General features: G+C 48.2%; 1 protein-coding gene across 1 annotated transcript; it reads left to right on the top strand.

The window, feature by feature from the left end:
* The first annotated feature begins 803 nt into the window (after positions 1–803).
* Positions 804–14390, top strand: LOC136523254 (uncharacterized). Its single transcript, XM_066516998.1, has 4 exons — positions 804–1205; positions 1314–1589; positions 13173–13266; positions 14140–14390. The coding sequence occupies exons 1-4, from the start codon at positions 804–806 to the stop codon at positions 14388–14390; spliced, it is 1023 nt and encodes a 340-aa protein (XP_066373095.1).
* The last annotated feature ends 251 nt before the right edge of the window (positions 14391–14641 follow it).

The raw sequence follows: 14641 nt of genomic DNA, 5'->3' as shown, positions 1-14641 counted from the left end.
GGATGCCGGGGTTGAGCATCACTCCGACCCCCATGCAGGAGATTTGGAGGCCCACCCTGCAGTGTGTCGTGGTGAGCGAAGGGGGCAGCAGGGCGACAGCGGCAAAGCCTTCCCTCCCGGGGGTTGTGCCCCCCGGGTCGGCTGTTGATAAGGCGGCAGCGGCGGCGTCGGTGTTGGCGGCGATCCTAGTGCCGATGGTGGGGGTTGCGTCGGAGGTAACTCTCGTGGCCCCTCCTCGACTAGTCGCGGTGGAAGAGACGAGGGAGGGCGAGCTTCCTATCTCACCGGGTGGAGGGCCGTACGACTTATCCTTGCCGTCGGAGCCGAAGGCGCCGGGGGGAAGTGCGGCCAGGATGGAGTTGGGATGCCTAGCGGCGTTCCACGCGAATGAGGTGGTGGACATCCTGTCTGAAGACGAGGCAGATGTCGTGGCAGAGCCGCTGGTGTCGCCGTGGGAGCTGGCAGTGGTCCAGTTGGAGGCTGGGCCCTCCGATGGTTCGCCGGAGGGTGACCTAGAGTGGCCCTACCCTGACGACCCATCGAAGGCATGGTTCGTCCTCTAGGATTCCCGGGAGCGTCAGCTCTGGGACATTTTTGGGGGGCAAGGGCATGCCGCGGTGTCTGAGCTCACCAAGCTATCCGCGAAGCTTGAAAGCGCCCAGAAGTAGGCTCAGTTTGCTCGGCAGTTGGTTGAGGGCGACCTGCAGCTCGCAGCAGAGGTGAGTTTCTGGTACTTGTCCTTGCCCTTTGAATCTTTCATCGGTTGTTTTTAGCATGCTTGTTTTTCATAGGATATAAGGAAGATGTCGTCCCGCAAGTCTTACTTCCTCTGGGCGGAATATGCCCGAATGGCTGAGCTCGAGCGTCGGGTAGAGTCCGCTCGCCGTGAGTCCCAGGAGCGGGTGGCCGAGGTGCGGGCGGAGGGGCAGCGTGCAGCGAAGCGGGCTACTGCTATCGAGCAAGGGCTCGAGGCGACGAAAGCCCGCCAGGGGGAGACTGAGGCGAGGTTGCGGGCATCCCTGGCGAGCACCAAGGCAGAGCTTCAAGTGGCCTTGGCGGCCCTTGAGCCAGAGCAGAGTGCTTTGGCATCAGAGCGGGTCGCCCTAAAGTCAGCAAGGAAGGCCCTAGAGGTGGAGCAGAGGGCCCGGTCGGAGGCGGACCAGGAGGTGCTCACGCTCCGGGGCCGGGTGATGGAGACGGAGGAGGCAAACGCCCGGCTGTGCGCACGGGCGGCTTGATAGGTAGAGGAATTCTCCGCCCTTGAGAACTCCCGTGTTGGTACGTACCTCTTTTTTTGTTTTTTGTTGCGTTAGTTTCCTCAGCCTGTTTCTGAGCTGGTCGCCCTTCTTCCAGAGCTGGGTGAAACGGTGAAGACGCTAGAGCAGGACCTGGAGACGACTAAGGCGACCGTCAGCCGGAATGCGGAGGAGCTGGCCAAGGCCCGTGAAGAGCGGCATGCTCTCGAGGGGGACCTTGACCAGATCCACAGTGTTGCCCAGCTCGTTGTCTCAGAAATCTTCATGTCGGTGCCAAGTACCAGCGCGCCCGCGGTCCAGCTGGTGGAGGTCCCGGACGTGGTCAAGGACCTTGTCAGGAGCGGGCTGTTTTACGGGGCGTCGGGGGTGCTGACCTTGGTGGCGACGCACCACCCGAATATGGACTTCGCCACTATCTGCAGTGGGTATGTTGAAGGCTTGAGCATGGAGGACATCCAGTTAATCGGGGAGAGCTTGCTGCCGCACGCGCGGTCGGTGTCGGAGCAAGTCTCCGCCGAGTGGGTGATGGACGTTCACTGTGAAGACATGGCCCGAAGCATGCATGGGGAGGACGCTTCCGAGCCTGCGGATAGCACGGAGCCTAGTTCAGGGGGGACGTTGCCTCGGCCCCGATCGAGCCGAACGTCGTGCTGCCGGGGAGTGAGCGGCCTACGCCTTCATCGGTCGCGCCGTCAGCAGATGCTGCCGGGCCGGTCCAATAGCTTGCAAAATATAAGTAGTTAGTAAACATAAAAAATTTAAGTTTGTGGGGGAGCCCCGTGTAAATAATACTGTATGCTTAATGACTACCGTGGGTTTTGTTTTCTGTGATGGAATTGCTCCGTTCGGGGGAGCCTATTCCCTTTCGTTCCTTAGTTTTTCCTTAGCATAATTTTATTTTTTTATTCTTTCTTTCTCGTACCTGCCCGTTTGTCCCGTATGCCGTGACCTTGGGAGCCCGGGGCGTGGCCCGCGAGGCTTGGCTGCTCGTAACCGTAGGGAAAGGCGAGGTGCGATCGGTTGGAATGTTTTTTAAAGCAAAGCTACGTAAAGCAAAACTAAGGAACGAACTATCTCGTTGGTTGGGTAGGAAGGAATTCCATCATATGTAAACAAAACCAGGAGGTAGTCATTAAGCATAATGATAGTAGTGTACCCTAGTGAAGCCCCCGAGTGCCCTGGGCCGAAAAGTGTTCGGGTCGGGGCACTTTTGTAGGAGCATATACTAAGTAAATAAAGGTAAGACTGAAACTTAGGAAAAGAAAAAAACGACATAGCTGTTCCAAGGTGCTCGGAGAGAGCGTCGTCGTTGTTGTCCTTCAGTTGGTAGGCGTCCGGTGGATCACTTCATCCTTCAGTCGTCTGGATCCTTGCCCGCTGCGTCCCCTTCTTTGGTTGCTGCCTCTCCGCCTTTTTCTTTCCTTGGCATGCCAGCTTACCTCAGCAGGCGCTTGTGGAGCTGGCAGTCCTTGTAGAGGTGTTTTACAGGGTAGTCGTGGTTGGTGCACGGGCTCTCCATGAGCTTGTGGAAGTGGTCCGAAGGGTCTTGCTAGGGCTGCGTGCCCGTGTGATCGGCCGCGGCGATCGACACGAAGTTGGCCGATCGGCGACGATTCTTTCTGTTCTTTTTACCCCTCTAGGCCTTTGTCCTGATCCCGACGCTTGGCCTTGCCCTTGCCCCGGTCTCCGTCGGAGCACGGCGGGAGCGGCGTTTGTTGGGGGTTTTGGACAAAGGTCCGCGGTCCTGGGCCATCAGGGCTGGGACTCCGGTCGCTGCTGCGTGTGTCTCGGTTCGGTCCAAGACGCGCAAATATAGGTGGTCGGTGCGGAGCGGTCGCTAGGTCAAGTTGAGGTGCCAGTGCGCCCTCCTGTGCCGCACTCGGCTATTGTAGCGGCGATCGGGTGGAGCGACCCATCTGTCGCGTCTTCGTTCCCCTGGCGGAGAGCGAGGACGTGAGTCGGCATCGCGATATGGTGCACTCCGCTTGTTGAACGGCGACGGTCTCCACTAGTGCCCGAATGTTCCGGTGGATCGCCTGTTCATGAGGGTCGTTCGGCTCGGACAGGCCGCGTAGAAACATTGTCGCGGCGGCGATGTTCTGGTTCGCCCGAGCGAAGTGCGGGGGATCGTTTCCCCTGTCCATGGTGTTGTGCTGGACCTGACGGGTACACCCCCGAGCGCCGCTCGCCGGTCTATGCGCGCAGGGCGCAGTGTGGTGCGCCGAGCGTGCCGGCGCAGTTGGTAGCTACAGTAGCATTTTGTTTTTATTTGGTAATAATTGTCCAATCATTGACTAATTAGGCTCAAAACATTCGTCTCGCAAAGTAAAACCAAACTGTGCAATTAATTTTTGATTTCGTCAACATTTAGTATTTCATGCATGTACCACAAGTTTAATGTGATGGAAAATCTTCTTTTTGCATAGTGTTAAAGTTGGAAATTTGGGGTGAACTAAATATGGCCTAGTAAGCTTCCCAGCGGCCGATAGGCCGTACGTGCAGTTTTAATTTGTTGGCCTGGCCCTGGCGTAAGTATACCGTATGCATGCATGCGCTCGCGGCACCGACGGCTCGCCTGGACTTGTACAGCTGCCTGCTGCTATATATAATGTGACCGTTAATTCATCACTTAAGTTAGACTTTCTGGAAAGACGGTACGTGTATTTTTTTCTATTGGCTGTGTACTTTTTTCTATTGGCTGCTGCTGGTGGTGGTCTGCAAAGACTTCTATCATTGTTTTTTTATATTCACAATCACAATGACTACATAACCCTGCAGCCTTACTACTGTACTATGTTTTTTTCTTTATTGTCGAATATAGCTACGCGCACGTGCAACGACAACTGCACACCACCTTAGAGCGACAGCCCTGTGATGTGGTCGTCGTCGTCCCCAAATGCCGTTAACTAAACGTTGCAAAAGCCATTGTACTGTAGCTTCATGAATTAGTGCACATTTTTAAAGCTATCATCATATTATGCACTGCTACAGAAACGATTAGTAAAGGCGGCTCCAGATGATTTGTAGAAGCGGTTTTGCTAGCCGCCCCGACCAAAGGGTGGCTACAAATCACGGATTTATAGGAGCAGCGGGCCAACCGCCCCTATAAATCGTATTTGTAGGGACAGCTCACTCCATCATTTTCTATAAATTCACGAATCCGGGCAAAAAAATATGATTTTTTTAAACTAGGGAGGCCCTCGACTCGCAGCCACATGTCGCGGCTCGCAAGTCGCGCATTTTTCGTGTAAAATCGCGCGCTACGTGGCTGCCGGGGTTCGAACCTGTGACTTCGGGCTCACGCGTCCCCTCCTCTAACCACTCCACCCAATCTATATTGGATTTTGGCTCCCCACGTATTATCCTAAACCGAGCATAAATTGATTGTTTAACGCCCTAAACGAATTGAAATGAAAACGTTGTCAACTACAAAGTTTCATAACTTTTCGTGATCTACAACTTTCATTTTAGTAGTATCTCCTTCCGAGGCCGTTTATAAAATTTGAATTTCAAATTTGAGAAATTCAAATGTAGTTTTCCATGGCAAGATGATTTCAAATCCAGAAGTTGTCAACTACAAAGTTTCATAACTTTTCGAGATTTACAACTTTTGTTTTTGCTGTTTGTCCATCCGAGGTCGTTTGAAAAAACTCGAATTTTAGTGCTTAATCCCGGTGTATGCGCAGTCAAGAGAGCTGTCGGCATCCCAGAAGCCGACGAGACCATTTTTTAAAAAATAAATATTTTAATTAAGCAATTGCAAATGTAGAAGCTGTTCTAAAAAATAGCAAGTATAGGCATCCCAGAAGCCGACAGGACCATTTTTTTTAAAAATAAATATTTTAATTGAGTAATTACAAATATAGAAGCTGTTATAAAAAATAGCAAGTATAGTAAGTAGGTGCAGTTTTAATTCGTTGGCCTGGCCCTGGCGTAAGTATGCCGTATGCATGCATGCGCTCGCGGCGCCGACGGCTCGCCTGGACTTGTACAGCTATATATATAACACTGCGAGCCAGTGCCACTGTACGTTGTTGTATTGCACATACGGACTATGATGATGGACACACGCAAGGATGACGAAAATTAAGGCTGCCGTCGTCGACGGAGCCACGTACGTGTACGTGCCCATGCGGAGGAAGCTAGGATTGGCCGCCGATCGGCTGGGGCTGGCCAACCCCCTCACATACATACTATTTACATGAACCAACCAACAGTACTTCTCTCTCACATAAACGAATCAGCATCGATACGAACCAGCCAACCGAACAGGCCGGCAACGACTGGTTCGCAACTTCGCAGTGGAAACCGTCAGGTAGTTCGCGGCGTTTTAGTGGCGCATCAGCTCACGTCTCCATCTTAACACCCTCTCACACGCCCACGGTTTAATTTGATGACATTTTTTTACATAGACAGACATGGCAAACCCTACCTATTACTTAGCTACGTACGATGATCGACAAGTGTTGAACAGCCTTGGTTTGTTTATTTCTTTCTACACATCTCCAACGACCATATATATATATATATATATATATATATATATATATATATATATATATATATATATATATATATATATATATATATAATGTGCCCGTTAATTCATCACTTAAGTTACACTTTCTGGAAAGACGATACGTGTATTTGATAGGCATATGTAGTACTCCCTCCGTCCGCAAAGGAATGCAATTCTGGAACAGTGTCATGGTTTATAGTTAAAAAAATATAAATATTTATAATATTAAATAAATATCATTAGATTAATTATGAAATATATTTTTATAATAAATTAATTTGGAGTTATAAATGTGAATACTATTTATTAGAAATATGGTCAAACGTGAAGCATATCATAGTTACTTCCTTTCACAGACAGAGGAAGTATGTCCAAATTTGTCCTTGAGAGTCACTTTGTAAAGAGCGCCTAATATTTACTCGATCTGGTAGGAGAAATTAACACAAGTAAGGAAAACATGTATCCACGTAGACTCCAAACCTCCAAATAGTATAATATTATCCATGGTTAAAATTAAAGCCGAGCGGATCAAGAAACAATAGTAGGGGTTTGTCCTCCTTATTTTCTATATTTAACTTATTCAAAATTTCAGCGAGTCCAAACTTAGAGGAGAGGAGAGATTTCATTTCATGTTTCCAACCAAGGAAGAGGGGGCTTGAGTTCCGACCGACACGGTGCTAAATCCGCCACTGCCTAGCAACCCCCCTTCCCTCTCCCTCTCTGTCACTCTCTCGAGCTAACCATCTCTAGGTGAGTCCGGTAGGCAAATAGACTATGAGCAATCAGTAAACTCGCCAACTCGGTATCGAGCGGGTGGACCAGATGTTTTTCTCTCTGTTAGCCATGATTTACATTATCAAAAAAAAAAATCCGCTAGCTTCGCTTGACACTGAACTCAGCATCACATAGACGGCTAATCATCCACCTAGATAAGTATTTGATGTGTATGTATTTCTATTGGCTGCTGCTGGTGGTGGTCTGCAAAGACTTCTATCATTGCTTTTTTATATTCACAATCACAATGAATCAATGATGATGATGATATATAACCATGTAGCCTTAGGGCCTGTTTGGTTCCTTAGACCGAATTTTAGTCCCTGTCCCATCGGATGTTTGGACACATGCATAGAGTATTAAATATAGATTAAAAAATAACTAATTACATAAATTGCGACTAATTTACAAGACGATTTTTTAAGCCTAATTAGTCCATGATTTGACATCGTGGTGCTACAGTAAATATGTGCTGATGATGGGTTAATTAGACTTAATAAATTCGTCTCGTAAATTAGTCTCTATCTGTGTAATTAGTTTTATAATTAACTCAGGTTTAGTCCTCCTAATTAACATCCGAACGTCCGATGTGACATGAACTAAAATTTAGTCCGTAGAACCAAACACCCCCTAGTACTGTGCTATGTTTTTTCTTTATTGTCGAATATAGCTACGCGCACGTGCAACGACAACTGCACACCACCTTAGAGCGACAGCCCTGTGATGTGGTGGTCGTCGTCCCCAAACGCCATTAACTAAACGTTGCAAAAGCCATTGGACTGTAGCTTCATGAATTAATGCACCTTTTTAAAGCTATCACCATATTATGCCACTGCTACAGAAACGATTAGTAGATGCGGCTCCAGATAGTTTGTAGGAGTGATTTTGCCGGCTGCCCCTACCAAAGGATGGCTACAAATCGCGGATTTGTAGGAGCTACGGCTCACTCCATCATTTTCTAGAAATTCACGAATCCGGACAAAAATATACGAATTTTTTTTAAACTAGGGAGGCCCCCGACGGTCAGCCACATGTCGCGCGCGCTCGCAAGTCGCGCGTTTTTTTGCGTAAAATCGCGCGCCACCCAATACTCACTTGTGTCTATATTTGATTTTGGTTCCCCACCTATTATCCTAAACCGAGCATAAATTGATTGTTTAATGCCATAAACGAATTGAAATAAAAAAGTTATCAACTACAAAATTTCATAACTTTTCGAGATCTACAACTTTCATTTTTTTATTATCTCGATCCGATGCAGTTTACAAAATTTGAATTTCAAATTTGAGAAATTCAAACATAGTTTTCCATGGCAAGATGATTTCAAATCCTAAAGTTGTCAACTACAAAGTTTCATAACTTTTCGAGATCTTCAACTTTTGTTTTTCCTGTTTATCCATCCTAGGTCGTTTGAAAAAACTCGAATTCTAGTGCTTAATGTCCCGTGTTTATCCCGCGAGAAGAGCTGTCGGCAACTCAGAAGCGGACATGACCATTTGTTAACAAAGAAATATTTTAATGAAAAAATTGGCACCTCAGAAGCCGACATGACCATGTTTTAAAAAATAAATATTTTAATCGAAAAATTGCAAATGTAGAAGCTGTTATAAAAAAATAGCAAGTATAGTATCCACTACCGGAGGCGCCCTCTTTGCCGAGGGCCCAGGGCACTCGGCAAAGGCCCAAAAGCCCTCGGCAAAGGCTTTGCTGAGTGCCGCCCTCGGCAAAGAGCCCTTAGAAAAAAATTTAACGGCAAAGAGGCTCTTTGCCGAGAGCCATTTGTCGGGCACTCGGCAAAGCTTTTTCCAAGTGCCAACGGCGGCACTCGGCAAAGAAAAGCAGCCGTCAACGGCGCTGCTCCGTTGACGGCGCCTTTGCCGAGTGCCGACAGTTAGGGCACTCGGCAAAGACATTTTTTATTTTTTTAAAAAAAAAACTCTTAGGCACTCGACAAAGACATTTAAAAAAAACTCTTTCCCGAGTGCCACGGCGGCGCGCACTCGGCAAAGCCATTTTTTAATTTATTTAAAAAGCTCTTTGCCGAGTGCCTCCCCAGCTTGGCACTCGGCAAAGAATTTTTGCTTTTTTTAAAAAAAAAAAATCTTTGTCGAGTGCAATGTTCTGGCACTCGGCAAAGTTTCCTAGCTTTGCCGAGTGCCATGACCATTGCACTCGGCAAATCAACCGAAATTGCAATTTTTTTGTTTTTTGCATTCCACTGACAGAAACAGTTCAAATATATATCGCATGTCACATATATATCACAAACATCACAATAATCACATATATATCACAACGAAACCATTTTCACACATTATATCACAACCACAACTCAAAAAACAACATATCGCAACCACAAGTCAAATATCACAACCACAAGTCACAAATTGACAACCACAGTCCATCAAGTCCAAGCACAAGTCACAACCACAAGTGAAGCTCAAGTCCAAGCACATGACGAAGCACAACTCCTAAAAAAGGCGGCCTATGACACGATGGTGAAGCAAAGGCTCCATCATTCGGTGGCGCAAGAGCGGGGTTATTCGAACCCGCCGACGGAAGCTGCAAAAAGGATAAGAGGTTGCATGTGTGAGATTCATCTAGTAAGTTTCTATGTGAAGCATTGGTGTATGTCATAGCTAGTGCAAGCATCTAGTAAGTTTCTATGTCAAGCATCTAGTAAATTGAGAATGTCAAGCATGGTTGTATGTCATAGCTAGTGCAAGCATGTAGTAAGTTTCTATGTCAAGCATCTAGTAAGTTTGTATGTCAACCATGGTTGTATGACCAGGAAGCATCTAGTAAGAGTGAACTTTCATACTTACAGGAGTGGCTGTAGGAGTAGGCGGTGGAGGAGCTGCCAACAGCAAAGTGTCGATGTTTCACCACCGATAGCCTGCCACGGGGGTACCCGGGGCAGTATGTTCGGGCTTCGGCGTATGCTGAACTCGATGGTTAACGCAAGAGACAGCCGATTTATCCTGGTTCAGGCCCTCGATCGTCGATCGAGTAATAACCTTACGTCCAGTCGGCCTTAGCCTTTGCGTTGGATTGATTGTGATATGCTCTGTTCTCCTTTTCTCAGGAGCCCTGCCCTCCTTTATATAATTAGGAGGCCAGAGTCCTAGTCGGTTTACAATGAGACTTTCTAGTAGGATTACTTAATAGTTCTACTACTAAGATTACATGGGAAGAATCCTAGTTGAACTAGATCTTCTCTCTCCCTTGCGGGGTATCCTGTGGGTCCCGCATCGACAAGCCCCCGAGCACTTCATGGTTGAGCTCTGAAAGTCTCGCTCTGCTCCTTCAAGTCTTGTTGAGTAGGAACAAGATGTCATCCGAGTGCTTTCTGGAGTGAAACCTTGTAGCGCTTCTTGGGATCTTTGAGTGGTGAGTGCTTTTCTGAAGAAAAAATACATCCATCTGGTTGTAGCCCCCGAGCCTCTTGCTATTTGGAACAAGGAGCTGGAGGATCTTGTCTTGAAGTTGTTCTGATTGTTTGTTGAAGTTTTATCAAAAAGAACTCGAATATGGCTCGTTTCGGGTTCTTTTTGTCGTAATGTCTTGAAATGGTCTGCGTTGAGGAAGTCTTTTGGTGACGTGCGCTTTTTCGAAGAAAAAGCGCACTCACTGAGTGTAGCCCCCGAGCCTCTTGCTATTTGGAACAAAAAGTTGGAGGGTCTTGATCCTTTATGTTGTTTGAAAATTTGTGTCCTGAAGTCGTCCCCGAGACTTGGATTATGTTGTCATCCGAGTAGTTTTGCGGCATCTTTCCGAAGCGACCCTTTAGTCTTGGCTTAAACCATCATCCTAGTAGTTTTGCGGCATGCAGCCCCCGAGCTTATGTCCGGGTTCTTTTTGGGTGGGTGCTATTTTTCGTAAAAATCGCACTCACTGAGTGTAGCCCCCGAGCCTCTTGCTTTTGCTTGCAAAAGTTGGAGGGTCCAGATTCTTGTCTTCCAAAAATTCTGGGGCTTTGTATCCCGCAGCCTCGTGCTTTCTCCGAGTTCTTTTCTTTAGAAAAGAAGTTGGATGAAGAGTCTTGATGTATCGTTGTCGTTGTAGTCTTGAGTTTCTTGTATTCTTGGTCTTTTGTCTTTGGTTCCGAGCCTCCGAGAGTATTTGAAAATGAAGGCCGAGCTCCCTAGCTTAGTTTGATTAAGCTATGATGCTGGCCGAGCCCTCGAGCGCATATCCGTGTTGTTTTGCTCAGGAAGAACTCGGATGCGAGGTCTTGGCGTATTCTTTGATGGTCTGCTGTTGTCAGATGTAGTTGAATGGTGGTGGTTGAGTGTAAATGCCTTTTGTTCATGGGTTGTACTGTGCTGGTATATTCTTCCGAATATGCCCGTCTTCGAGTACTGCTTCCTCTCGCCTAAGTCATTCATTATTGAGTCCTGTCTTTTCATTGTGTCCTTTGTTAGGCTTATTTCGTTGGTACTCCTAGTCCATGTGCGCCGTTCCTTTGGTCTATAAATACTGTCCTGGAGTGCTTGTTTTCATCCATTGGACGTTCTGTTGAAACCTTCGTGGTCATGAACATGGTAGTTTGTGAAGTAGAGCAGCCCCCGGGCATATTTTGTAGTTCCTGTGTGTCTTGTCGTAGCTGGAGGAACTCTTGTGATAGGGATTAGAGGTAGGCTAATCCCGCGACAGCATTGTGCCAGGATGTACGTGGTGGTAGTTGGAGGAAGTCTTGTGATGTGGGCTTTGTTCCTTCATCCGGCAGTTCTGGGTTGATCCTCATCGCCTGTCTTGAGACCGTCTGGTGCAGATCAACACCATATCCAGCATCACATCGGTCTTGGGTAGACAGATGCCCGCCGGCCTTCTCTGCTCCATGTTGCCCTGCCGTGCTGCCGATTTCCGCCTTGGATGCACTACGTCCGTCCTTTGAAGAAAACAGTATAGCTGATGGCGGTCTGTCCTTCCGATTAGCAAATTGGGACACGTAGTCGTTCCAGAGCCTAGTCGTGTCCGTGTTCCTCTTTGCTACTTTGCTTTTCGTGGTGCCGAGTTCGTTGGGTCTTGTAAGATTTGTAATCTTCTATTTTTGAAGTCGCTTGTAATGTAACGAATCTTGTCTTCTGAGTTGTCTTTGACTTTTCTGTTGTGATCCCTGTTGTTCATGGGACTACCGAGTTCTTTCTTATATAACCGGGTTCTTTTGTTCCTCGTGAGGTAGCCCTTTCTTTCTTCTTTCTTTCTTCTTGGTTTGACGGGTCGTTCTTGTAGCGATCTGATAACCCTGCCGTGGTGCTGGACGGATAAGTCTGAAATCTGCTCGTTGGTTTGTACCGTTGTGTGGATTCGTGCCCTCCGTCGTTTTAGCTGTATCGGTAAATGGACCGTTGCATTCCCACATTGTGTTTTAACGGGCCTTGTGGGCCGTTTGTGTCGCTGAAAAATCTATTTAAAGACCTTTTATCTTCCTTTCCCTTGCTGCCCAGCTCTTGCCTTTAAACCCTAGCTCTCAGAAATCCACCGCCGTCATCGTCGCCATCACCCGAGCACCATCATCCTAGCTTCATCTTCCTTAGTGCCTTTTTTGCCTCCGCCAGTTCATGGGAAAGAAGAAAACCGCAAGCAAGTCTTAGGCGACCTTCGTGGACGAGGAGTCATCCCTCTCTTTGATTGAAAACTAGGAGTTCGTGGCCATGAGGGCTGCTCAGAAGGTTTGGCCGGCTCCAACAACAAGCGAAGACCAGCTGCGCGAGCTCGTTAGCGATGGCTTGATCCAAAGCAAAGTCATCGCTGAATGGAGAGTTCCGGGCGAGCATCGGGTTCCAGCCCCGGGTCCTGGTGAGATTGTCCTTTTTGTTTCCTTTGTCCGTGCTGGACTTTGTCTTCCTGCTTCCGCCTTCCTTCATCAGTTTCTTGGTTATTTCGGGGTTAGTCTGAACCATCTAACCCCCAATGCCGTTCTCCATCTTTCTATTTTTGTTCACCTTTGTGAAGCCTTCCTTGGGATCCCTCCTTCTCTATCTCTTTTTCGCTTTTTCTTTCGTTTGAAACCTCAACCTCGCCGTGAAGAAACCAGTGCCCTCGGCGGTTGCGGGATTCAGTTTCGCCAGGGTCTCAAAATTAAGTTTTTTGATTATGACCTAGTCGATTCTGTCAAAGATTGGCGTGCCGAGTGGTTCTACGCTGCAAATTTGATCCCTTCTCTTGTCGTCCACTCCGGATCTGGCCCTGTGGTGAATGACCAATGGGACAAGAAGCTTGAGTCACCCGCTGAGATTCAAGTGATCCAGCCACTCCTTGATAGGATTAGCATGCTGAAACAGCAGGGTTTGACCGGCTTTGGTATTGTTTCAAGCTTCCTTCGTCGCCGGGTTCAGCCTTTGAAAGAGCGGGAGCATCTCGGCTTTGAGTATTATGGGGCCGAGGATCCTTCATGCATGGTCCCAGCTCTTGAGCTGACCGGTGAGGAGGTACTCGAGCGCCTCCAGAAGATGCTGAATGGAGTGAGCGTCATTCCTCCTGCCGTTTCTGAGTTCTTAGCCATCAACCCGCCACCAGCTGTGAGTTGTCTATCTTTTTGTTTGAGTTCTTTATGTATTCTTGCTGCATCCGTTCTTGCTTAGCTTTTCCTTGTCTCGGTGTTTTATCTTTTTTCGCAGGAGCTTGGGCGGAACTTTGTCGATCCGATCCCCCTTGATGTTCTCCCTGCCGTGGCGGAGACCGGGGATCGTCTGGCTGGAACTTCTGCAATTAGTAAGTCCCAAACCTCTACGGCCCTTCCTAGGGTTTCTTCCGGATTTGTTGATGTATATGAAAAATATGTTCCTCGTCTAGTCCCTCGCGGTCCTCGCAGTGTCCCGAAGAGGGCGCGGATGGACGGGTCTTCATCTGGCTTGCCTGTCTCCAAGAAGCCTCGCAAACCAAGTACTCCCTCAGGTACTCTAGTTGTTGCTAGCATGCTCTTAGGTGAGCACATTTAATACTCTTTGTTCTTTTATTTTCCTGTTTCTCTCTTGAACCGAGTACTTTTCATCTCCTTTTCAGCAGGTGCTCTGGTTTCCTTGGCTGAGGAAGAAGAGGATGATGAAGTCCCCCTCATCATGCGGCGGTGAGTTGTTTTTCATATTCTTGTTGCATTGAATTTCTCTTCTTTGTTTTGACTTTTAGTCTTGAACTTTTTGAAGTAATCGGAGGTCGGGCGTGAGTTCTTCCGAGGCTCCCGCGCTGACTTCTTCTGAAGCTCCGGTGTCGAGTTCTTTGGTTGCCTCTGTCCCGAGCTCTACCACTCCTCTAGTGCGGAGTTCTTCTATGGCTCCAGCCCCGGCTTCTTCCGTGGCTCCGTTGTCGGCTATCCCGCTCCCGTCGCCAGGTGGCGGGGACGTCTTCGCCGTCGTGGTTCCCCCTGCGAGGCCTTCTCTTGGCTTCGCGAAGAAGAAAGTGGTTGGGTGAGTAGATTCTAGCTTTATCTTTTTGGCTTTTATCTTCCTTCCTCTGGTTCTTATTGGTGCTTCCTTTTATCACTTTTCAGTGTTTCGTCTTCTCTTATTTCTTCATCGACTTCTTCTCTGCCTCCCGCCGTGCCAACGAGTTCCGAGACTCGGGACTCACAACATTCTGTTGATGAAGTCGTCGTGGGGGCTTCAGAGCTACCTGGCGAAGTTGTGGACTCGGCCGTTCCGGAGGTGACTGTGGCCGTCGCGTCGGGTCCTTCTGAGGGTTTGGCTCCGGCTTCCCTGGAGGTTGCTTTGGTCGTTCCTTCTTTGCCCCAGCCGGCCTCTCCTTCCCCTTCTCTTGCTTCCGGCGACCCCTCTTTTTCTGGTGACATGGTGCAACAGTTCGATGCCACCCATCGGTTATCGGAGCTGACCGCAGCCTAGGGGAGCTTGTCGACCCTCGCGACTTCCTTTGGTGAAAAGCTTCAGGTAGGTTTTACTGCCACTCTTTTTTACGTGCTTGTTTTTCTTCTGTCCTTACGCCTTGTTTCTCTTTGCCTCTTTTTGCTCAGTCTTTCTCTCGTGATCATTCTGGCTTCTTTTTCTCATCTGAAAATGAGAGGAAGTTGTCTTTGGAGGTGGACGCTCTGAAAGCCGATCTTGACCTCCTCCGGGCTGAGTTAGAGACGGAGCGT

This window comes from Miscanthus floridulus, chromosome 18, assembly GCF_019320115.1.
Source record: "Miscanthus floridulus cultivar M001 chromosome 18, ASM1932011v1, whole genome shotgun sequence".
Classification (NCBI taxonomy): domain Eukaryota; kingdom Viridiplantae; phylum Streptophyta; class Magnoliopsida; order Poales; family Poaceae; genus Miscanthus; species Miscanthus floridulus.
Note: the sequence above shows the minus strand (reverse complement) of the source record. Positions and strands in the feature narration are given on the sequence as shown.